General features: G+C 41.5%; 1 protein-coding gene across 1 annotated transcript; it reads left to right on the forward strand.

Annotated features, from left to right (window-relative positions):
- The first annotated feature begins 4,836 nt into the window (after positions 1-4,836).
- LOC143757161 (uncharacterized) lies at positions 4,837-26,433 on the forward strand. The gene is made up of 5 exons (XM_077248108.1): positions 4,837-5,198; positions 15,458-15,549; positions 24,987-25,013; positions 25,117-26,139; positions 26,249-26,433. The coding sequence occupies exons 1-5, from the start codon at positions 4,837-4,839 to the stop codon at positions 26,431-26,433; spliced, it is 1,689 nt and encodes a 562-aa protein (XP_077104223.1).

Raw genomic sequence — 26,433 nt, forward strand, 5'->3', positions numbered from 1 at the left:
CTCAGTAGCGCCACCTTTTGACAAAAGTGAGAGGGTTAGTTTCATAGTTTTACCTGCAATCTTAAAACTCGGTAGGCATATTGTTCAGATCAAGCCGGACAACTTTCTAATTTACAGATTTTGGTTCCGAACAACAGGAAGTCAGATATTTTGGTTTAAATGGGATGTTTTGGAGTAATCTCTGTCCCTCTCTCCCTCTCTCTGCATACCTCTGTGTCTGTGGGGGGAGGGGGATGTGTCTGTTTGAGTGACAAAGCTTTTAATTATTGTTGATCAAGGTTTCGGGGGCTTTTGGGGCCCTTAACATCCTCTAAAACTCTTGAAACTTTGCACACGGGTCAGAACCCGTGGCCATCAGGGCCGGACTGAAGCTGGTACCCGGGCGTGGCAGGGCGGACCGACAGCGCCCCCTGGACTGGGATTCGAACACTTGTCCATAAATCAAAGACACTTGCATGTAATAATATGAAACTCTGTACACTTATAGATCTCATTGGGTTAAACAACTTTCGTGCTCTAAGTTTTACGACATCCCAACAGGAAGCCGGCTATCATGGTTTGTTTGGAAACGCATACCCCTTAAATTCTATTTAATTCTCCTTGGGAATTGATTGGATTTCAAGCAAACTCGGTCAGCATGACGTCAAGACATTGATGATGCTAAATTCCGGAGGGATTTTTGATATCTCGAACGGTTTGGCCGTGGCGAGGAAATTAATTTTATGACTAAAAAAGGACACATAAAGTGTGTTATAACTTTGCTCGTTTTACCTACAGTTACAAAACTTGCCACGCATATTGTTCTCATCAAGCCAATCGACTTTCTAATTTAAAGTCATTAGCTCAGAGCAACAGAAAGTCAGATATTGTAGTTTGAATGGATTTCTTGTCCCCCTGCCATTCTGTTTGTGTTTGTGTGTGTGTGTGTGTCTGTGTGGGGAGGGGGGGAGGGGAGGAGGGGAGGGGGGGGGCTTCTTTGAGTGATAGTTTAGTTTAAACACCAACTCATACATAGGGCCATACTGCCCTCTTGTGTTCAAAATTATATACATATTTGGTATGTGACTGAGGATCGAGAGCTTTTAAATACGGACGTCCACATTGATAATGGTGGCTCTTGCAGAGCGCTCGAATGAATAAATTAACTAAACGTTCGCTCAGCTCTGCTCGCTCGTCGCCATGGACGCGCACCGTTATGAATGCCCAGTGTTTCCCCTAGGATTTTTTTTCAGGGGGGGGGGGGATTGGGGGAACTGCTAGTGTTGCGGAGCGGGTGTATTACGAATACGTGGTGTAAATTTTTTAGCAATCAAAAAGCATGTCTAATTAATTGAAATAGTGTATTATGAATCATTAAACGTATACAACATTTAAAAAAAAATATGAAAAAAAATGTCACACTAATTCTGTGTTGTGTTTTTTCTGGTAATAAAATGAAGACATAAAACACAAATTTGATCATTTATCATCAATTTTAATCATATGAAATTAAATAAACTTTTTGTCAAATAACGTGCTGCACAATGAGCTTTACTGTTAAAGTCCCCATGAATTCAAAATTGACCATACTTACTTTGTTTGCTTAAATTGATCGTTTTGTGGTGAACAATTCATCCATGCAAGTCAATCCACACAAAAAAATTGTTTGGCTTCGTAATCTTTAATCAAAATCTGAAATTTCCCCTCCCCTCTGCGTTGGAGGACCTTGCCTGATGACGTAGGTTTCACGGTTTGGGCGTCTTCTTAACATCCGTAATCACGCCCCTCCAACTGACAGTAGACAGGCTGAATGAAAACACCTACTTTTCTAGATCCAATCAGGTGCTAGTTGGGGAAAAAGCCACGCCCACCATTTTGCCTCATTTAGTATTCCGTTTCTCTCGGAAATACGTCACAACACTGGAGAAAAGTCGTTTGCAACTTCCGGTTCACGGGGACTTTAAAATTAAAACATGGATTATTCCTTAAATTCAGTTTTGATGATAATTTATTTGGATTAGTGTTAGTATTATTACATTGGGACATATCTAAATTCTACTGTACAACGGTAATATATTTCTGTCAAGTTAAACCGAACTTTTATTTTGACGGGTTGCCGTGAAGACCTTTTGAGTTTGTTTGTTTATGTCATAATGATAGTTTTTCTCAAATGAAGCGGTTAAATGATCACGAAGTGACTTTCGGAGTGGATCTAGAGCCTAAATACTAGTATCTATTAATAGGTACTAGTATCTAAAAGGTAATTTTCTCTCTCTCTCTCTCTCTCTCTATCTCTGAGCCAATATGGCAAGCCGTTTTAACATTTAATCATTTTAACCTACTAGTCTCTATTTTCATGCTACTAGTACTTATTTTTTAGATACTAGTATCTATTCCATTAAGTACTAGTACTTATACATTAGCGACTAGTGCTTATTCTGTTTAGAATATTCAAAGTGCTTATTCAATTTTTAAGCTTATTTATATTTTCAGAGCAGAAAATCCGATTTTTCTGCTTATTCAATATTGCATCTAAAATGTAAGTGACTTGACGTGTGTGTTTGTGTGTGTGTGTGTGTGTGAGAGAGAGAGAGATTGTGTCTGTTACAGTGACAAGAGTTTAACCCTTTAAGGCCTTGTCTTTTTGGATATATATCTTTTTTTTATAAAAAAAAAAGTGCATACAAGCCATATATTTTAAATGTATTGTTTGCTTTAAATTAAATTAAGATTGTATGTTTGGTAATTGAACCTAAATAAATTTAAAACTAACGTGCTATATTTCAGATAAATATATTTGTTTTCCTTCATTTTAATCAACACTAACTTTATTCTCATCTGAATTATAAATAACTTATTTCTGTATAAAATACAAAATCCCGAATAATCCAGACCAACCAGAGCGCACTATTTCTACAACATCATCAGTGTTGAAGCAGAACTACCAGAGCCGTTCGGCAGATAGCGAGCAGATATTTTGTGTCACGTCGTGCACAATAACCCTAAAGGCACCAGGGTGGCGGTGCCACCGGCTTTATATATATATATATATATATATATATATATATATAAATATAGCTGCGAGCAGCGATGAAGGGCCAAAGCCGGCGGCACCGCCACCCCGGTGCCTTTAGGTAACTAAAGGCACCGGGGTTGCGGTGCCACCGGCTTGGGTCCGTAATCGCTGCTCGCAGCTATATTTATTATTATTATTATTATTATTATTATTATTATTATTATTATTATTATTATTATTATTCTAACGACTATTCGGGCACTTTTGGGGCTCTTAACGTGCACGAAAACTCTTGAAACTTTGCACACAGGTCAGAACCCGCGGCCATCAGGGCCGGGCTGAAGATGGTACCCGGGCGTGGCAGGGGGGCTCGACAGCGCCCCCTGGAACGGGGTCCGAAAACTTGGTCCATAAATCAAACACGCTTGCATGTAATAATATGAAACTCGGTACACATATAGATCTCATCGGTTTATATATCCTTTGTACTTTTACTTTTTACCCCAGCCCAACAGGAAGTCGGCCATTATGGTTTGTTTGGAAACGCATGCAATGGAATTCGAAACACTTCTCCTAGGAAATTCGTCCAATCACCACCAAACTCGGTGTGCATGAACTCAAGCAATTGAGGATGAAAAATTGCCAGCGGATTTTTGATATCTCGAACGGTTTGGCCGTGGGGAGGAAACGAAATTATGGCGAATAATGGAAACAGGAAGGGTGTTATAACTTCTTCATACATTAACTGATCTTGATGAAACTTCAGTAGTGTGTTCGTTGTAAGAGGCCGATCACATGGATGTGACTCTTGTGAGTCAAAGTTATAGCGCCACCAACTGGCAGAATGAAGTGTGTCACTTTCAAAATGCTTTGAAATCACCCTCTTATTTTAACCCGATCTGCTTCAAACTTCACTACTATAATGTAAACACACGGCAGATGTAGACCTGTGAATGGATTCTTGATATCTTAGATAATGTTGTCGTGGCAACGCATCAAACTTTAATATTCTTTTTTTATGCTTTTGAGACTCTTAGCATACTTGAAATTGCATGAAACTCGACAGACACATCACATTTATTAGCCAGTAGACATGTGCAAAGTTTCAGAAACGGGCGTGGTGAAGGGCTCAGTAGCACCATCTTTTGTCAAAAGTGGGGGGATTAATTTTATCTATAGTAATAAAAATCGGTATGTGTATTGTTCTCCTCCAGCCAGACAACTTTCTAATTTACACTCAATAGCTCCAACCAACAGGAAGTCAGATATTTTGGTTTGAAAATTGTCATTTTATGTCTCTCTCTCTCTGAGCCTACGTCTCTGTGTGTGTGTGTGTGTGTGTGTGTCTGTGAGTGTGGGGAGGGGGAGGGGGGCTAGATTAACCATTTCACTGCTGTTTGGTCTGGCCTGCATTAAAAAAGAAAATAAATGTCTTACGCCTTGTATTTTTTAAATAAGTTGTATTAATAAGTAAAGTGTCACAGTTTGGGTTTTGTTTCTTGTTCCTGGTTCTTGTCTGTCATGTGATCCCCTGTTCTAGTCATGTGATCTTGCCTTGTGTTCCCCTGTCTGTTGTGTCATTGGTTGATTGTTTAAATGTTCACAGGTGTCCCTTGTCTCGTTGTTAGTCCAGTATGTATTTAAGCCCTGTGTCTTGTTCAGTCTTTGTGAGTTCTTAATGTTGTGTTGTTGTACCTTGATGTTGGTGGTTCTGTTCCTGAGTCTTGTGCCCTAGCCAGAGTCTTTATTATGTAGTTTGAGTTTATTAAATAAAGTGTGCTGCAATTGGATCCTGCTTCCTCCTTGCTTCCACCTCATCATAACAGAAGAACTCACCGCCAATGGATCCAGCAGTTGTTAGCAACCAGGCCTTAAGGAAATTCCTATCATCTCTGTCTCAAGATGGCCAGCCCTTGGAGAGGTATGTGAGGGACTTTTTGGCGTGTTGTCATCTGGGAGCGCTAAATGACGCCCAGCTCGTGGACCTGTTTTGTATCGGGCTGGATTGGCACATCGCTCAAGTGATGCCGGAGGATCATACTGGCTGGACCCTGAAAGGGTTTGTTGATCTGGCCCTTTCCTTGGGCGGTTCGGCACTTGCAGAGCCTGAGTTTCCCCGCGTCACGCCAGTCAGCGGGTCTGACACCGGATCGGTCTATGGGCGTTCAGGGCTGATGTCCAGCTTGGCAGATTCCCCGCTAAGGTCCGTACGGTCTGCAAGGATCACCGTCCTGCCTGAATCTCGTCCCGTCAAACCAGTTCCAGAGCCCGTCCAGCCAGAGCCCGTCCAGCCAGAGCCCGTCCAGCCAGAGCCCGTCCAGCCAGAGCCCGTCCAGCCAGAGACCGTCCAGCCAGAGCCCGTCCAGCCAGAGACCGTCCAGCAAGAGACCGTCCAGCCAGAGACCGTCCAGCCAGAGACCGTCCAGCCAAAGACCGTCCAGCCAGAGACCGTCCAGCCAGAGACCGTCCAGCCAGAGACCGTCCAGCCAGAGACCGTCCAGCCAGAGACCGTCCAGCCAGATCTTCACGTCAGCCACGTCCAGCCAGAGCTTCACGTCAGCCACGTCCAGCCAGAGCTTCACGTCAGCCACGTCCAGCCAGAGCTTCACGTCAGCCACGTCCAGCCAGAGCCGAGGCCCTCTTCGCCGCTGGTCCCGTCCAGTCCAGAGACTGTTCAAGTCACGTCTGCCGATCCAGAGACTGTTCAAGTCACGTCTGCCGATCCAGAGACTGTTCAAGTCACGTCTGCCGATCCAGAGACTGTTCAAGTCACGTCTGCCGATCCAGAGACTGTTCAAGTCACGTCTGCCGATCCAGAGACTGTTCAAGTCACGTCTGCCGATCCAGAGACTGTTCAAGTCACGTCTGCCGATCCAGAGACTGTTCAAGTCACGTCTGCCGATCCAGAGACTGTTCAAGTCACGTCTGCCGATCCAGAGACTGTTCAAGTCACGTCTGCCGATCCAGAGACTGTTCAAGTCACGTCTGCCGATCCAGAGACTGTTCAAGTCACGTCTGCCGATCCAGAGACTGTTCAAGTCACGTCTGCCGATCCAGAGACTGTTCAAGTCACGTCTGCCGATCCAGAGACTGTTCAAGTCACGTCTGCCGATCCAGAGACTGTTCAAGTCACGTCTGCCGATCCAGAGACGGTTCATGTCACTTCCTCCAAGCCAGTGTCTACGGACAAAATGGCCGCCTCCGAGCCAGTGTCTACGGACAAGATGGCCGAACCAGAGACTGTTCACATCACTTCTGCTGATCCAGAGACTGTTCACATCACTACCTCCGAGCCAGTGTCTACGGACAAGATGGCCGCTTCTGAACCAGTGTCTACGGACAAGATGGCCGTCTCCGAGCCAGAGTCTGTTCCTGTTCCCGAGCCAGTGTGTGTTGTCTGTTCCTGAACCCGAGCCAGTGTGTGTGTTGTCTGTTTCTGAGCCCGAGCCAGTGTGTGTGTTGTCTGTTCCTGAGCCCGAGCCAGTGTGTGTGTTGTCTGTTCCTGAGCCCGAGCCAGTGTGTGTGTTGTCTGTTCCCGTGCTAGTGTGTGTGTTGCCTGTTCCCGAGCCAGTGTGTGTGTTGTCTGTTCCCGAGCCAGTGAGTGTTTTGTCTGTTCCCGAGCCAGTGAGTGTGTTGTCTGTTCCCGAACCAGTGAGTGTGTTGTCTGTTCCCGAGCCAGTGTGTGTGTTGTCTGTTCCCGAGCCAGTGTGTGTGTTGCCTGTTCCCGAGCCAGTGAGTGTGTTGTCTGTTCCCGAGCCAGTGTGTGTGTTGTCTGTTCCCGAACCAGTGAGTGTGTTGTCTGTTCCCGAGCCAGTGAGTGCGTTGTCTGTTCCCGAGCCAGTGAGTGTGTTGTCTGTTCCCGAGCCAGTGAGTGTGTTGTCTGTTCCCGAACCAGTGAGTGTGTTGTCTGTTCCCGAGCCAGTGAGTGTGTTGTCTGTTCCCGAGCCAGTGAGTGTGTTGTCTGTTCCCGAGCCAGTGAGTGTGTTGTCTGTTCCCGAGCCAGTGAGTGTGTTGTCTGTTCCCGAGCCAGTGAGTGTGTTGTCTGTTCCCGAGCCAGTGAGTGTGTTGTCTGTTCCCGAGCCAGTGAGTGTGTTGTCTGTTCCTGAGCCAGAGTCAGTGTGTGTGTTGTCTGCTGTTCCTGAGCCCGTGTCTGCTGTTCCTGAGCCGGTGTCTGCGCCGCCCTGGCCGCCCGAAGGACTGTCTTCTCCGCCCTGGCCGCCCGATGGACTGTCTTCTCCGCCGTGGCCGCCCGAGGGGTCTTCACCGCCGTGGCCGCCCGAGGGGTCTTCACCGCCGTGGCCGCCCGAGGGGTCTTCACCGCCGTGGCCGCCCGAGGGGTCTTCACCGCCCTGGCCACCGCCTGCGCATCCTGCTCTGCCCTGGTCGCTCAAGAGCCAGGTCCACCCAGGCTCTGTGGCTCAGGCTCGCCATTCCTGTGTCCTGGTTCCTGGTCCCAGTGCGAGCCTGGCCCTCCGTCCCTCCCCCAAGACCGCCTCCACTCACCACCCTCCTGAACTTGTGTTTTTTTTTTTTTTGATGGGCGTCGGGAGCCGCCCATAGAGGGGGGGCTATGTCACAGTTTGGGTTTTGTTTCTTGTTCCTGGTTCTTGTCTGTCATGTGATCCCCTGTTCTAGTCATGTGATCTTGCCTTGTGTTCCCCTGTCTGTTGTGTCATTGGTTGATTGTTTAAATGTTCACAGGTGTCCCTTGTCTCGTTGTTAGTCCAGTATGTATTTAAGCCCTGTGTCTTGTTCAGTCTTTGTGAGTTCTTAATGTTGTGTTGTTGTACCTTGATGTTGGTGGTAGGCTTGGGCGGTATCCAAATTTTGATACCGTCAAACGTCCTCCCTATTTTACCCGGGGTATACGGTATTATCGTGACTAATTAAAAATTATGACATAAGGCTCAGACAGCCTCACCAAACTGTTGGCTTGTGTCTACACCGTTCAGAAACTGAATACCAGATCGGGCATAAAAACACAACAAAAAAAAAAATCAAGGCCAACCCGTGCACGTTGTGTCTGATCCCTGTTGACGGCATTAAATGTAATATGAGCCGTAGCCCTATTTAGACTCGACTATTTTTAATACGTGGGCCGTTATAATATGGTGGCGCCAAATAATTGTTTAACCCAGATGCTGAGGGCGTGGTAGATATAAATACTATTTTTAAATGAGCAAAAATGGGACAATTAATAATATTTAATTATTTTAATTATGACAATTGTATTCATTTTATTAATTCATTTAAATTAAATTAACAAGCAACAAGCAACAAGTGCATTTGTAAATCCGGTGACACGCGTCCATTGATTTTTATTAATACAACTTTTCTGTCAGTGCTGCAAAGATTAAGCTGACGATCGCCATCTCCTAGTGAACGCGCATATATAGAGAAATGCAAATCATGGATTACATAATCAGAAGGTATAGGCTAGCCTTTTTCTTTTCCTTTTGAATTGTTTCGTTTAAAGAAATTGACGATTGATATCTCCGCAGTGAACGCGCCTATAGAGAGAAATGCACATCATGGATTAATCAGAGAGTAGGCTAGCCTATATTTCTTTTCCTTTTGAATTATTTAGTTTAAAGACATTGATGAATCGCCATCTCCATAGTGAACGATAGAGAGAAATGCACATCATGGATTACATAATCAGAGAGTAGGCTAGCCTATTTCTTTTCGTTTGGAATAGTTTCGTTTAATTTGATGATCGCCATTTCCGTATGAACGCGCATAGAGAGAAATGCACATCATGGATTAAATAATCAGCGAGTGGCCTATTTCTTTTCGTTTTGAATTGTTTCGTTTAATGAAATTTCAAGCTTTATTTAGATATCTGTCATGTCTGTGAGACATACACTGAGTTTCGGTTAATTTATAATGAGATTTCAATGCAAGTGACCGCGGCGCGCCAGCGCATGATCAAGTCATGATTATGTTGTCTGATATATTTGATTCTTATTTATTATTGGTTGATAAAAAAATAATAATTAAAATTAGGATACAATTTATACAAAACGAAATTCACTTTAAAGAAAGGCCTTTTACAAAATGAAACTTAATTAATTGGTCAATGTCTGACTCCCGATGCATCCCATCTTACTCGTGCTGTTCAGTTTTCTTTATCAACGTAAAAAAAATAACATTATAATATTTTAACAAATATAAACTAATGCGCTTATTTAATGAACTCGGGGCAAAATGCATCCTCGCAGCGGTGAGTGGGTCTTCGTTTCGGAGATGCGACATTAGGTTAGAGGTGTTTCCATCTCTCGCAGTCACCTTTTTTATTGCAACATTTACAAATTGCCTCGTCAGTATTTACCGCCTCTCCCTTCTCTCTCTCTCTCTTTCTCCTCCACACTGTCACTTGATGACAACTACATAAGCATTTTTAGGCATTGAATAAATTATATTTATTTATTATATATAAGTGCCGGTAATGACGGTATTGAAACTGATACCGTTGCTATTTTAAGACCCCGCGGTATACGATATTACTGAAATACCGCCCAACCCTAGTTGGTGGTTCTGTTCCTGAGTCTTGTGCCCTAGCCAGAGTCTTTATTATGTAGTTTGAGTTTATTAAATAAAGTGTGCTGCAATTGGATCCTGCTTCCTCCTTGCTTCCACCTCATCATAACATAAAGGCATATAACCAGTTGAATTGTAGTGCATTGAAAATAGTTTTATATAATTAGTTTATTAATTAAATTAACTTGGTCCATAAACTTGGTCAGAAAATTTGGTCCATAAATTAAACACACTTGCATGTAATATTATGAAACTCGGTACACATATAGATCTCATCGGGCCAAACAACTTTAAGCCAGCCCAACAGGAAGTGGGCTATTTTGGTCTTAATGTGGATTTTTGGCAAAATCAGCCTCTGATTTTTTACCCACTCCTCTTAAGTGGTTTATTCAATTCCCACCAAACTTTTTCAACATGATGAAAATACATTAAAGAAGCTAAATTGTGAATGGCTATTGAATATCTCAAATTGTTTTGCTATGGCGAGGGATTAAAGTCATGTCAAAAAAGTAAACACTAAAAGCCTCATATCTTCTAAAAAATTAATTATACACCATTTATTTCTAGATAAAATTACACAAATATCAGAACTAAACCCATTTTATTCTTGTTTTCAATTTAAGAATAATGTACAAGTTTAAAAACAGCCAGAATGTGCTATTCAGTTAAAAAATAAATACATCAAGTAATACAAAGGGCTATACTGCCCTCTTGTGTCCAAAATGATATCAACTCAGTACATAAAACTTTTTTATCAGGTATGGCTATTGTAATTAAATATAAATATATTAGGTATGTGGCTGTGAGGATCTTTTCCCACCGGTTAATCGACGTTAGACACCAGCGAGGCCTTTTAAATCGCTAATATAAAAGTGAAAGTAAAGTAAGGACGTCCGCACGGACATTTATAGTGGTGGCGCTCGCAGTGCGCTCGAATGAATTTCTATGGAAGTAGAAATGAAAAAACGTACGCTCTGTTCTGCTCGCTCGTCGCCATGGACGCGCACCGTTATGAATGCCAGTGCAGCCGCATACTTTTTAGTGTCACTTTAAAATTAGCGCCATATCGGGGGCCGATTGCTTCCGGTTTTCAGGGAAAACACAACAACAAAAGAGTAAATGACAGATTCGCTTAAATAGGCGCTTTTACACAAAATATTCCGTCATCATTTTTTCAGTCAGCTCTTCACTCTCCTGATTAATGAATTTTGACTCCTGTTGCTGATCTTTGCTGCAACTTTCGTTCAGCTCACAATTTAGTAAGCAAACACGTTCAGGTTTTAATTTTAGTGACTAAATGATTTTATTAAACCCACACACACACACACACACAAACACACACATCAAATTGACGGTGGGGGGCAATGGTATATTTAAATCTGCAAATTGTAATATATGCAGGGCACCCCAGTCCAGTCTTATTAAATGTATGCTTCATCTTTCATTTTTAATTTGTAAATTTGATCAATAAATTCAATTATTTAGAATGATAAGACACTATATGGCTTCTACCCTAGGTAGGGCTGATCAAATTAAATCGTTTACACTGAAAAATAACAATGCATTAAATAATGTTATGAGATTGTTGTAAATATAAGTCAATTAAAAATCATTGAAAAGAATTATACTTTTAAACAACACTAAACCGTCATTAGGTGTCGCCAGGCGACCGTCTTAATGAGCGAGTCATTGATTCATTCGTTCAAACAATTCGTTCGAACGACTGAGTCATTCATGAATGAGTCAGATTTTTCTGGATTGGTCATTGAATCTTTGAGTCAACCAATTCGTTCAAAATGCTTAATCATTCAGTAATGAGAAAACACGTTGCTGTGAGATGCGCAATGGTTCTGCTGTGATCTTTATTTAACTATTTTCGCTGCTAAAACTGTAAAAAAGTCAATATTGCATCTAAAATGTAAGTGACAAGAGATTGTCACTTGAGAGAGAGATTGTGTCTGTTACAGTGACAAGAGTTTAACCCTTTAAGGCCTTGTCTTTTTGGATAGACCACGGGCTCTCTTCCAGTGATACTTTAAACACAAAATCATAAATAGGGCTATACTGCCCTCTTGTGTCCAAAATTATATTTATATATAAATATATTACGTATGTGACTGAGGATTGTTGTGTTTTATGGCGAGTGTACACAAATATAAGTAAACAGTTTGCAGTCTGAATGATGTCCTGTATGAAAAAAAAAGACGGAGTATGTTTCCACTGTTCACACACACACACAGTTCGATCGCGCCCGCGCCCGCGCCTCTCTCTCTCACACGCGCGCACACACACACACACACACAAACAAACACACAGTTCGATCGCGCCCGCGCTTCTCTATTTCTCTCTCTCTCACACACACACACACACACACACACACACACACACACACACACACACACACACACACACACACACACGCGCGCACCTCTCTCTTAAGCTGGAGTGTGTGTGTGCGCGCGAGAGAGGCGCGCTGGCGCGATAGAACTTTGTGTGTGTGTGTGAGAGAGAGAGGGAAAGAGAGAGAGAGTGAGAGAGAGAGAGAGAGAGAGAGAGAGAGAGAGAGAGAGAGAGAGAGAGAGAGAGAGATATTTTGATATTTAACACACATTTATTAACATCCAACAAACAAAATAAAAATAAAAAACACTACATTTACATACAATCACATTTAGGCCTACTCAAAATCTCCAACGAAGTGCAAAGTGTCATTTTCAATCCAACACAACATTCTTTGTACACACCAGACCTCTTCAAAGATTTCCAATTTTCTCATATGAGAATAAAAAATTAAATCATGTTTTATTCTTGCTTTTATAAGCCCCTTAAACAACAATTCAACATTTTTACTACTACCAGCAATTTCATATTTCCTACTAAGATAAACTGCCATTTTAGCTTGACCTAGGATAAAGTTTAACAACCGTCCTTTCTTCATTTTTCCTTTACAAAATTTAAAACCAAAAATAAACACGATCCTTGTAAATATTTCATCCACATTTGTAAAAAAACCCTCCAATAAACCAAATAAAGGTCTTAGTCTCTCACAGTGCATAAAACAATTAAATATGGTTTCTCTTTCACCACAAAAGGGACAATTATCTTGCACATTCGGATTCAAAAATGAAATAAAAGCATTCATCGCAACAATTCCATGTAAAATTCTCCATTGAAGATCACCCACATTTTTTTGTCAATGGTGGTTTGTAACACGAGCCCCAACATGGTTTGACATCAAAATCAACACTTAAATAATCTCTCCATGGTGTATCTGCCTGTTTTAATTTCTCTTTATTTATCACCTTCACACAAACTGCATATAAACTCTTTCCCCCCATTGTATCAAACATTATGTCTCTCGAATTCTCTGGGGTCATTAAAACATTTTTATTTTCTATTACACTTTTAGATATCACCATACTGGGAAAATTATCCGTTTCATCAGGAAGAGCTTGACTTGACAAAAAATTCCAGTCTTCTTCACTCAAATTTTCTCTGCACTTATTTAATAAAAAATAGACTGTCCTTGTTGATTTAATTCCAAGACTCTGTGCGAGTGCATCAGCATTGTCCAACGTGATACCAGCAACTTCTATCAAGTCTTTCATTTTGACAACTTTGGCTTTTGTTAAAACGCAGACAAGGCACATCCTTGTCTAATCCCCCTTTGCATTTTAAAAGGGCAACTCAAACCACCATTTATTTTCAATACTCTTTCAATATTTCCATAGAGCACTTTAATCAAGGCAGTAAAGGCAGGTGGAAAACCAAAAGTTTCAAACGTGTGCCATAAAAACTAATGATCCACCCGATCAAAAGCCTTTTCTTGATCTAGGGAAATTAGGCCGCATCTTTTCCCAAACAGTCTAGACACTTCCAAAATATCTCGAATTAAGGATATATTATCCACAACTGATCTATTAGGTACACAATAGGATTGATCTAAATGTATAATCTGTCCAATTACATTCTTCAGTCTGTTTGCCAAAGCTTTTGATAAAATCTTATAATCAGTGCATAATAAAGAAACTGGCCTCCAATTTTTTATTTCTTTGAGATCCCCTTTCTTGGGGAGCAAAGTCAAAACAGCTCTTCTGCAGCTTAGTGGCAGTTGTTCTTTGTCCAAACTATCACTTAAAACCATAAGTAAATCATCTCCCAACAAATGCCAATATGCCTTGTAAAAATCAACAGGCAACCCATCCAATCCGGGTGCTTTTCCATTCTTCATACTCTGCAAGGCATTAAACAATTCGTCTTTTGTTAAGGGACATATCAGTTCTGCATATGAATCTGTTATGTGGATGCAGGAGATGAACCCAAATGCAGACAGAGTGCGATGAACACAAGGTTTATTGGTAACAAACGAGAAAACAAAACCCGCGAGGGGGCAAAATACAGACAGGGCAGGGAACCTAAGACTGACAAGACTATTCGAAAACAAACAATACTACTAATAAAAAGCTCACAAAGACACGACCTTCCACAAAGTACTCACAGGTAAGATAAGCACGGAGAATGATACACACATTGTTTGACACAATGAACCGAACACAGGACAGCAAACACAAGGGGATTAAATAGGGAACACTAATGACGAGGACAGGTGAAACTGACTAGACAATAATGACAAGACGAGGATAACAAGGGGGCGGGGTTACGTGACGAGACCACACAAGCACATGGCCCAAACAACAGACCATGCGCTTGTACATAAAACATGGGTCTGTCATGATCCTGCCACAATACAAGGAACTGAGGGCAGAATCATGACAGAACCCCCCGCTTAAGGAGCGGCTTCCAGACGCTCAAAGGGACACTAAGCACAAGACAAGTCGGAACGAGACATAGACAAAAACCAACAAAACATGGAAAACACTAATAACGGCATACATGAATAAACAATAACAGGGTTAGGGTGAAACATCAAAAACAACATACAAGGCAAGGGAGGAGGAGGAAAAACAGAGTTCATGGGCGGTGGTCCAGGGAGGATGGGTGTGCTGGGGTTCTTAGGTCCATGGGATAATGGCAAGGAACGAGGAATCCGGGCAGGCTTGGAGAAAGACACACGAGGATGGGACTTGGGCGAAACAGTCCGGGATTTCGTGGAGACAGGAGGAACAGTCCGGGGACTGGTGGCGACAGGGGAAACAGTACGGGGACTAGTGGCGGCAGGGATGAACGGGGAAACAGTCCGGGGATGAGACATGACAGAGGAGATAGGGGAAACAAACGGATGACCGGAGACAGCGGGGACTGAAGCAGCAGGTAGTGGAACGGAGACAAGGGGATTATCAGGCGGTAGGGGGGCGGGAACAGGAACAGAGCGCCCAGAGGTAGACCCAGAATCAATGCTCCAGAACTCCGATTCGGTGACCGCCATAGGCTCTGAAACTGCAGCGCTCTTGGCGGCAGGCTCGGGTGCAGCGCTCTCGGCGGCAGGCTCGGGTGCAGCGCTCTCGGCGGCAGGCTCGGGGACTGAGGGCAAGAAAGGACAGACAGGGACTTCGAGGATCTTGACAAGCTTGGCAAGGTAGTCTGCTAGAGTCTCGGCAGCAACAATGATAGGCAACCTCTGACGAGCAGACACCGCTTGCAGGACTGCTTCTGCAGCTTGATCGGCCGCAGCTCTCACAGAGGCAGATTCGGTAACCGGGCAACCAGCTGCTGATTCAGGAACAGCGCTTGCAGTAGCAGATTCAGGACAAGCTTTCACAGATGCCGCCTCAGGAACAGCGGTCACAGCTGCAGACTCAGGAACAGCGCCTAGCGTTGCAGCTTCCGGAACAGCGCTTGCAGTAGCGGGCTCTGGAACAGCGCTTGCAGTAGCGGGCTCTGGAACAGCGCTTGCAGTAGCGGGCTCTGGAACAGCGCTTGACGAAGGATGGGAGGCTCCCCTCTTCCTCCTCTTTCTCTTAGGTCGGGAAGCAACGGTTACAGCAGGACTCGTGATCGGCTGGACGGGCTCAGCGGAAGACAAAACAGGAACTGGGAAGACCACTTCTGGTTGGGTGAGCTCAGATGACGATGACTCTGAGGGGGAATCCCAAGAAACCCGTCTCCCTCGTTTATCACGGAGGTCAGCGGGTGTGGAAGACGCCTCTGGAGTCGTGGGGGAACCAGCCTGGTCCCCAAGCGTCGCGACGCCTATCATTCGACCCTCAGGAATAATAGGCAGGGGGTCAGAAGGTGAAGACCTTATGGTGGGGACCTGCGAATCCTTCCTTGACAAGCAGGCCACCATATCCGGGAACGGGCGGCGAACCAGACTCTCCCGTTAAGCCAGAGAAGGCAGAACGTTTAGGCCCGCGATGAGGTAGCGATTTACTAGAATCTCAGGCAAGAAGAACTGCCTCTCCTCCGCGACCCGGGCGTACTGTCTAAAGGTCCGCTCACCCTGGGAAGGAAACGGAAGCTTTCCATTCCTGGAGTCGGAAATCGCCTCCTGCCACCAATGTACAAGATGGTCAGGATGATCATCAGGCATACTGTCTGCTGGGTTCTGTTGTGGTCGGTTCATTCTGTTATTTGGATGCAGGAGATGAACCCAAATGCAGACAGAGTGCGATGAACACAAGGTTTATTGGTAACAAACGAGAAAACAAAACCCACGAGGGGGCAAAATACAGACAGGGCAGGGAACCTAAGACTGACAAGACTATTCGAAAACAAACAATACTACTAATAAAAAGCTCACAAAGACACGACCTTCCACAAAGTACTCACAGGTAAGATAAGCACGGAGAATGATACACACATTGTTTGACACAATGAACCGAACACAGGACAGCAAACACATTATTAAATAGGGAACACTAATGGGATTAAATAGGGAACACTAATGACGAGGACAGGTGAAACTGACTAGACAATAATGACAAGACGAGGATAACAAGGGGGCGGGGTTACGTGACGAGACCACACAAGCACATGGCCCAAACAACAGACCATGCGCTTGTACATAAAACATGGGTCTGTCATGATCCTGCCACAATACTAGAAGAATACAAGGACATGATGGCAGAATCATGACAGAATCTTCATTTATTTTTGGTAGATTGGACACAAATTCAGCCATTAACTGGCGATCCACCACACTTTTGGAATACAGCTCTTTATAAAACCCGACAGCCCTTTTCCGAATATCAGCGGCCTCAGTCAGAGCTTTCCCATCTTCCGCCCGTAAACACTGAATACTTTTTCTTTGGCCATTTTTTCTTTCTAAACTGAAGAAGAACTTGGACGGGGCATCCATTTCAGAAAGACTTTGAAATCTGGATCTAACCAACCATCTAACTGAGACCTTGTACCTAATAGATCTGCTAAGGCTGCTTTTTTTCCTTTAAGGGCCCGCAATTGATTTTGATTTGCAGAGGCTTCATTTAACGCCTGCAGTTCAACAATATCCATCTCAAGACTTCTCATGGATTGAACCATGTCTCTAGTAACATTGAAAGTGTACTGATTACAAAGTTTCTGTATTTGCACCTTCCCAATCTCCCACCACTGTTGTTGAGATGTAAAAGAAGACTTTTTAGACTTCCACCCCAACCAAAAAAAAGAAAAACACTTACAAAAGTGAGCATCTTCAAGTAAAGCACTATTAAAATGCCAGTAGGCACTCTTATATTTAACAGAATTAATAAAAACACATGCTACTACCATTGAGTGGTCAGAGAAACCAACAGGACAAATATCACAAGATTTAAAACATTGTTTCTGATATTTAAAACAATAAAAAAGATCTAATCTTGCTAAAGAAATGCTGTTTTCTTTCACATGAGCCCAAGTATACTGTCTTTCATCGCAATGAAAAGTTCTCCACACATCACAAAGTTGACAAGTTTTGATCACATTTATTAATTTACTTCTTGAAGCCATATGAGGCTCCATATGATTTCTGTCTAAGTCATTACTTGTACAATTAAAATCTCCACCCAGTACTAAAATATTTTCTGTATTACATTGCTTTATGCTATCACATACATTTTCAAAAAACAACATTCTTTCTTTTGATTTTACAGGCGCATAGACATTTATCAATTCCATATTAACATTTTCAAACTTTGCCATTATCTTAATTAGTCTACCTTTTACTACTTCTGTAACATCATACGATATTGGTAGACAAGTCTTTGAAAACAAAACAGCCACCCCAGCACTCAGAGCAGTCTTATGACTCAGAACAATACTTCCTTCCCACTCTTTCATCCATTCAACTTCATTATCCTCTGTACTGTGAGTTTCTTGCAAAAACATGACATCTATATTTTTTAATTTCATAAACTCATAAATCTGCGCTCTTTTGCTTGCATCCCTCGCCCCATTTACATTCAGGGAAGATATTTTAAAATTACTCATTATGAGGGATGAAAAAAACACAGGTCCATATCACGCTATTATTCCTGTGACAAATCATTATTCGATGCTTGAGGACGCACTTTTTGTACAATCTTTTTTAGACGATACAGCTCAGGATTTGACAAACAACCTTCACCTTTCTGTTTCATTAATATTTTTACTGAGTCAATAAATAAGGAAAGATCAGGAAAATAGTCTATGACCTCAACATTCCTCATTCCCTTTGTACGCTGGAGAAAAAGTTTCATTCTTTCCAAACTGTAACCACTATAGTCTTGTCTTGTCATTCAACACCTCCCGAGAACTTTATGTAATGGTTTCAACTTGTGCCTTTTTCTTTGATGAAATTTCAATCTCACCAAGATTAGACTTCCTTTTCACTGATGGCACTTTAAATGCTGCAGTAGGGGTAAAATCTTTGCGTGGCAGGGGGAGCTGCCACTCGACCAGTCACGGATATATGCGCCTGCCACTGCGTTATATGCGCCGGCCACTCGACCAGTCACGGATATATGCGCCTGCCACTCGACCAGTCACGGATATATGCGCCTGCCACTCGACCAGTCACGGATATATGCGCCGGCCACTCGACCAGTCACAGATATATGCGCCGGCCACTCGACCAGTCACGGATATATGCGCCGGCCACTCGACCAGTCACGGATATATGCGCCGGCCACTGTGTTATATGCGCCAGCCACTCGACCAGTCACGGATATATGCGCCTGCCGCTCGAACTTACACAATATGTAAGGTTAAAAAAAAAATGCAGCGCGCGTCTCATGGTTCTATTAGCATCGCGCCGGCCACTACCAGCCACACGATCTCTCACTGTTTACATCCATCAGACACTCCTAATGATACACAAAAGCACACATACAGTGCAATACATATCTTATTTACCTACTTCTCATCTTATCTGTTTTTTTATTTGCTATATTTTACCCGTATGGGAGCGCGCTCGTGGCTAAGCGAAGCGTCGCACCAGCCACACAATCTCTCGCTGTTTACGGCCACTACCAGCCACACGATCTCTCACTGTTTACATCTATCAGACACTCCTAATGATACACGAGAGCACACATACAGTGCAATACATATCTTATTTACCTATATCTCATCTTATCTGTTTTTTTATTTGCTATTTTTACCCGTATGGGAGCGCGCTCGTGGCTAAGCGAAGGGATCGCACCAGCCACACAATCTCTCACTGTTTACATCCATCAGACACTCCTAATGATACACAGAAGCACACATACAGTGCAATACATATCTTATTTACCTAATTCTCATCTTATCTGTTTTTTTATTTGCTATTTTTACCCGTATGGGAGCGCACTCGTGTCTAAGCGAAGCGTCGCACCAGCCACACAATCTCTCGCTGTTTACATCCATCAGACACTCCTAATGATATACAGAAGCAGACATACAGTGCAATACATATCTTATTTACCTACTTCTCATCGTATCATTTTTTTTTGTATTTTTTTTTTTGTTGTTGCTCTTTTTACCCATATGGGAGCGCGCTCGTGGCTAAGCGAAGGGATCGCACCAGCCACACGATCTCTCGCTGTTTACGGCCACTATAGCCACACAATCTCTCACTGTTTACGGCCACTACAGCCACACAATCTCTCACTGTTTAGGCCTACATCTTCCAGACACTCCTATTGATACACGAGAGCACACGGAAAGTGCAATACAGATCTTATTTACCTTTTCTCACCTTATCTTGTTTTTTATTCACTCTTTTGACCTGTGCCGCGCCAGCTACACGACTGTTGCAGCTGCCTGATATTCATTCTGAAGAATGATTTTGACCACTTTTAAGTTTTGTATAAAATCTTTTTTTAAAGTCTGATTAATTTTGTGCAATTGTATATTAATTTTAATCAATGTTTGACCAAACAATTCCCTTGATTTAATAAATAAGAAGCATAGAAGAAGGCATTTATAGCCTATAGCAATAAAATCGTGGCATGGTTTCTGTGCGATCACTTGCATTGTACGTTCCTCATATGCACAATAAATATGGTGATCTGCCGGGGGGGATGCGTGAGATTTCCCCCTTTCTGGTCAATGTGCCTCTGCTTAATTATTTTTATAAATGTACCCCCCCCTCAAATTGATCAGTGCTACTACACAAGTGGCGAGACGGATAACTTATCACGAATCCGTGGTTTGATTAAAGTAAATTTTATTTTAAAATGCGCTACTTAGATATAGCTGCCGCAGCCTCTCCATAGATATCATATAGAGACATAAAAGCCCTATTTTCGATTGTCCGGCGATTAGAACAGGAAAATGCTCCACAATGCTCTGGCATCTTATCTGCTGCCAGGCAAGGAAACTAGGAGTATGACCGGTTCAAGATGGCGGCCGTATTTCTCGGTGCTCAGCGGCCAATAGGGCATCTAGTCTCTATATGATATCTATATGATGTCTATGAGCCTCTCTGTACCACTCTGCAGACTTGATCAATGTCCCGCCCACAGCGCTATCTGATTGGTTACACCTCACGAGTAATAGCCTATCAACACTTGTGTTTCGTGTTTCGAAAGGAAGGCAGCCGCATCTTATTCAGCATATTACTGAAGCGGGAATAAACATCACAATCTAATATCTGTTTCTATGATGACAAGCAGAGTTAGTGTGTCCCAGTCATGAGTCACACTGAGAATGGCCGAAGTTATACACGGTGTTTCACTCAATTGAGGCTAAAGTAAATGTTTTTTATTACTCACTCACTCTTGAGCGTCTGGCGCGAGTGATTTAAATTTCAATGTAAAGACAGTAAAGACGCGTTTACGCCAGAGCCATAGAGAGAAAGAGTTGCGACACTCCCATAGACATCATGCCATAGACCGCCATAGGAACTTTGGAATGCGGAAGTAACGCGTGTCGTGGAGCAGCCAATAGTTCCAAACACTGATAGTTCCGGCACTGAACCCCATTCATTTTCAGTGTTTCCAAAGAACGCTCGCTGGTAAATTAGTGAATTTACTGTATTTTTTTACTTTTACACACATTAGCCGACCTCTCGTGAATCTAGTCAGTAGTTATATTTTATGTAGCCAGTTTTAGTTAATGTTTATTGGAAGATAATAGGTTAATTGCAGCTATAGCCTAGCTTACGTGACACTAACGTTAGCTAACTTACGGTAACTTACTGATGTATATAATATATAATATTATTAATAATAATATTATATATATATATATATATATATATATATATATATATATACACACACACACACAATTCATTTATTTAAATGGGTTAGTGTTATGTGTGTATATATGCATATTTGTCAAAATGTGTGTTTGTGTAATACATAGGCCTACATAAATACACATGCATTCATATATATATATACAAATAATATATTATGTGTATGGGTTAGGGTTAGTTATTTGTGATTGAAATATATATAGCCTACATGTGTACTGTACACAGTACATCGTATACATGTATTTGTGTGCGTTTTCTGATGAATGGTTTAGTCTATGATTAGGGTAGGATGAAGGGGTACATTAGCCATACTGAAATGAATCCCGTTAACAGTTATTTAGCTACGTATTTAGGAACATAGTTAATTCACTCATTAACTATCTCTCCGGTTTCATTTTATGAAGTTAATATTTACCGAACACTGCTGCAAATATAGTCGTTGCTTTCTACGTTATGGGAGCAGTCCATTTCCCTCCTACATCATTCATTTGTACATGCACAGCGTAATTATTTATATTTTATGTTGGTTGGAATTCTGAACGCACCGCCAAAGCCGCTAAAGCCAGTGCTACTACCCATGCGAACATGAACACTAAGCTTTTCCCTCCAAAAAAGCTTATCTTATCTAAGTGATATACAGTATTTCGTTGTCACTCTGCCTCAAATGCAAAACTGACATTAACTAAATCCAATAATGCAGTAACAGCTGAAAAAGTACTTGGGTGTGTGTTTTATTTTATATTTACCGTTCAATAATACAATCGCTGCTGTCTGTCCATAGAAGAACATGACAGCCAGCGTATGTTTTGGAACTATTGGGGCTTACATGAACCACGTGGCAGCCATAGCGGTGACATCAAAGCGTGTCGCAACTCTTTCTCTCTATGGCTCTGGTTTACGCGCGTCTAGAGGTCTTGCGGCGCGAGGAGTTTAGCGCGGCGCGGGCGCGTCCAGTTCGCGCGAATGAGGCGAATTGACTAACACAGATAATGCATCTGTCTTTTCTATCATTTCACTGTAGCTCAGCATCGCGATGTAAAGTTAACGTTATTACTTTAACAGCAGCAGTAAAACTGTTTCTACCGTGATGATTTACCTTTGCAATCAATCCGTGGTAAGCGCTGTAATGTGAACCATAAAATGAATATGAATAAAAAGGTTTCAAAACATCCCCCCTCCCCCCCTCTGTTTTTTTTTTCACAAATCACACCCTGATAAATAAGCTAGAAATGTCTAGCCTACTCTTGAAACAATTCAAAACGAAAAGAAATAGGCTATTCTCAAATTATGGAATCCATATTCAATAAGCATTTCTCTCCGCGCGTTCACTACAAAGATGGCGTCCTCAACTTGTCCACTGACACAGAAATCATTTTGGGAATGGGTGGGGGTGGGGGTTGTGTCACCCTGTTACTTTGAACCCCCCACCTAGTGAACACAGGTAACATCGACGACCCCCACCTTCAGATGCTACATCTGAGTTTTTTATTGGTTGATTTGGATTGGCATTACATCCAACAATCTAACTGGTTGACAGCAACAAACAATGACGATGCATTTCAAGGCTCACGGTGATTTTCCATCCACCGTTTTTGCGTAAGTACACCTGTTTTTGATACAGCTAGATGTTTTGCATGCAAATTCGTTATTTACACATTTTATAGACGCCATATATTTAAACTTGCCACTGATTATCGTTAGTTGCTTTACTTAGTAGCTACTAAATGCAAAGTTATTTTTTTTAAAGGTTTTAATGACTGAAGTGTTGATCGTTGACGCCATGGAAGGTATGCAAACTAATTCAACATTTGGTAACACTTTATAATAATAGATAGCCTATGTTTAACGCTTTAGATTACAGCTCGGAAAGTACTGCGTAATTAAGATGAATTTACAATGTAACTTTCCATAATTGTAGTGTAGCTACCTAAGAAGTACTTGCATGTAAGTATAAAGTGAACAATATGTACATTTTGGGGAATAAAGGGGTAACAACCAGGAGAATAAAAAAACATATGTATACTTTAAGTATTATAGAACTATATAGCCCAATTTATACTTCTGCGTCGAACTGCCGCCGTAGCTGTGTGTTGCGCGCGTACCTCTCCAAAAATGTAACAATTCAATACAATTTTATTTGTAGGCCTATAGCACATTTTAAAACAACTGGCGTTGACCAAAGTGCTTAACAAGGACAAAAGATATACAATACAAGCACAATAGCAACATAATAAACAAGGAACAGGAAGAACACACGGTAACACTTTATTTTACAGTGTCCTTGTTACATATGTTACATGTACTTACCATAGTAATAACAGTAAATTATGCATAATTACACGCAACTAACCCTCAACCAAATCCTAATCCTACCCTAACCCTTTAGTAAGTACATAAAGTTGCTTAATATTACTCAGTACATATATAATTACACTGTAACAATGACACCTTAAAATAAAGTGTAACCGAACACACATATCAAGATATATTAAAAGCTAATGAAAATAAATGCGTTTTCAAAAAGGATTTAAAAAGTGACAGAGTTTGTGCAGATCTGATATGAGGCGGTCAATTCTACGCGGACGCAAGCGCTGTGATTGGTCTGCTAGAACCCCTCCCTCGGGTTTAACATGCTCCTTCTGTATGAGTAGTTGCGCGTAAACGCGGACACCGACGCAGAAGTATAAATTAAAACCAACCCGTTGCCTACAGAGTAGAGGCTGCGGCGTAGGTCTGACGCAGAAGTATAAATTGGGCCAGCCGCCCGGGGGAGGAGGAAACGTTAATGTCTTTATTAATTGATTTATATAGGTGTATATTTATGGGTACTTATTCTACTACTATGGTACAACAAACTTACATTTGGGAGCAATTAAGCGAGAACGTACCTTTTTGTTATAATTGTGTACACATAAATACTGTATAGGCTTTTAAAAAATACAGGATACATATCTTTAAAAAAAATATAGGGAAAAAAAATATATATTTTCCCTGGGAAATATAGCCTACTTTTGTTCCATGTAGTTACAATAAAAATACATGCACAATCTAATATCACTGATTCAGATTTTTTTATTCTACTAATTGTTACCCCTTTATTCCCCAAACTTTATAAATTCTTACCTTATACTTACATGTAAGTACTTTATAGGTACACTATTACTGAAAATTAGACTGTAAAATCACATTAATTACGCAGTACTTTCCGGGCTATAATCTAAAGCATTACCGATATGTTTACTCAAAATCTATTTTTCTTGGTTCATTTATTCATAAATATCTATTTCATTTTCAGCTAGGAAGTTTGAGTTTGTGGCTCAACAAGAGCTTTTAAGTCTGCAAGGAGATCAGGACTGTAGCTACTGCAGTAAATCAGTAAAAGCATCCAAGGATCACATAAACCTAAAACATTTCAGATTTGCTGTCCACTATAGTGCTGGTGGCGTAAGTAAAGAATTTTAAAAATATTTGTATATGTTTTTTTTATTTACATAAAATATGTAAATAAAAATATTTAAACACTGCAAAACACTGCAAAATATGTTTTGTTAAATACAAAAAGCCATGTCATAATGCTGATTAATATCCATAATATTCATGATCCATAATTTCCTTCCTTTGTAGAGAAGTTCTCAATACCATGTTACTGTCCTGACAAAAAGAGTGGGATAAGGAGCCACTGGCATTGTTCAAAGTGTGACAAAATAGTTATAAGATCATTCGATTTTAAGTGTCACTTAAAAAAACATGGTTAGGTTATTTCTAGCTGTGAATTGTGTACTCTATATTTTTAGATGCTTAATTTATCTTTTTGTCATTCATTTTTGTTTTGTTTTTGTGTTGTGGAAACAACAGGTCTGGTGGTAGCTGAAAGACCCTCAGGTCAGCACATAATACATAAACATCCTACACAGTTATTCTACATCAATGTAACTGCAATAGAGTTAAAAATATCATAAAGTTATTTATCATGATCATTTCTTAGATGATGGAGAACCCTGCCAGGACACCCCTGTTGATCCAGTCCAGAAAGGGAACTTGTTCTGCAATATATGTGAGATTCATTTTAGCAACACATCTAATTACAAAAGACACGAAAGACAACAGCATGGCAAGGAGGAACCAATGTTGTGTATAGATTCTTTAAATGGAATCTATGTAACAACAAAAGAGTCCCATGGGGTGAGACTACCCATACATGTGCAAAAGTCTTCAGTAATTAGTTATTTTGCTTGTGAAGTGGAGTCATGCATGGACTTCATGAACATAGCAGCAAATAGTGGAAACCCTGGGAAAGAATGCTTTCACTTAGAAAGGACTAAGACAGCAACATCGTATAGTCCCCCAGAACCACTGTGCAATGAGTCCTTGGATGAGATGATAGAAAAAGGACTGATTTCCAAACCCAGACAAGAAGAATGCAACTCGTTAAACCGGAAGGCTTGCTCTGAGGATGTTGACACCGTCTTTCCGATTTTTTGGGGTGAGCAAGGGCTCTCTGAACGCTATATTTACTTTTCTGTGTATACTGGCCAAAAGGACAATTGGTGTAGGCTTGGACGAACAATCTGCACCTTTGACAGTAAAACTGGTAAATGGCACTGCAGGTGCAGAGACACAAAATTCAAGATCAGTTGTGCCCATCGATATTTGTCCATGTGGTGGCTTTTTCAAGAACATCCTCAGCTGCTACAAAATGCAGTGGCCAATTCAAATGAGGAACTTGAAGATATGGAGGAGAATTTCAGTGCCACAGATGACATCCATCAACATTCAGAAAATTCACATAGTGGTATCATCACACAGACTAACTACTTTTGGAGTTCAAAAAGAATCCCAGAGTACCTTCCAGTGGATTTAACCACAGAAGTAAAGCCCATTCCAGAACATTTTGAACCTCAAGAAGTAGAGTGCCCATACTGTCCTGGGCCATCTCCGCCAAATCTTGAAGACAGACTACTAATCACCCGACAAGCAACTGTTTACGGCATATTCAAACAATATAAAGGTAGGATGAGTTCTGTAAATATTTACATGGTGAATAACATTCTGTTCTTATAAAGGATGTAAATTAACAAATTGCATTTATTTATTTATTTTATTTATTTTTCATCTAGGTGTATCTGTCTATGCAAAAGAATGTCCTGTCTGCAGAAACCTGGTCAGGTTTCAGGAGTATAAGAGTGGGTTCCACAACTATAACAACAGAGTGTTCCTGTCAGTCCCCTTATGCTCTTTTCTGACAGCTGGAATTTCAGTAAGTATGCACATTGCACAAACTTATTATTTCAATTTAAATTAG

Source organism: Siphateles boraxobius, unplaced genomic scaffold (assembly GCF_051911475.1).
Source record: "Siphateles boraxobius isolate OS27281-9 unplaced genomic scaffold, OSU_SipBor_1 30, whole genome shotgun sequence".
Classification (NCBI taxonomy): Eukaryota; Metazoa; Chordata; class Actinopteri; order Cypriniformes; family Leuciscidae; genus Siphateles; species Siphateles boraxobius.

Excerpts from the sequence above, each read along its gene's own strand:
- LOC143757161 (XM_077248108.1), top strand. The coding sequence starts at position 4,837 with ATGGATCCAGCAGTTGTTAGCAACCAGGCCTTAAGGAAATTCCTATCA. Across the intron at positions 15,550-24,986 it reads GGAAGACCACTTCTGGTTGG|GTCTGGTGGTAGCTGAAAGA; the intron begins GTGAGCTCAGAT and ends TGGAAACAACAG. Across the intron at positions 25,014-25,116 it reads GGTAGCTGAAAGACCCTCAG|ATGATGGAGAACCCTGCCAG; the intron begins GTCAGCACATAA and ends ATCATTTCTTAG.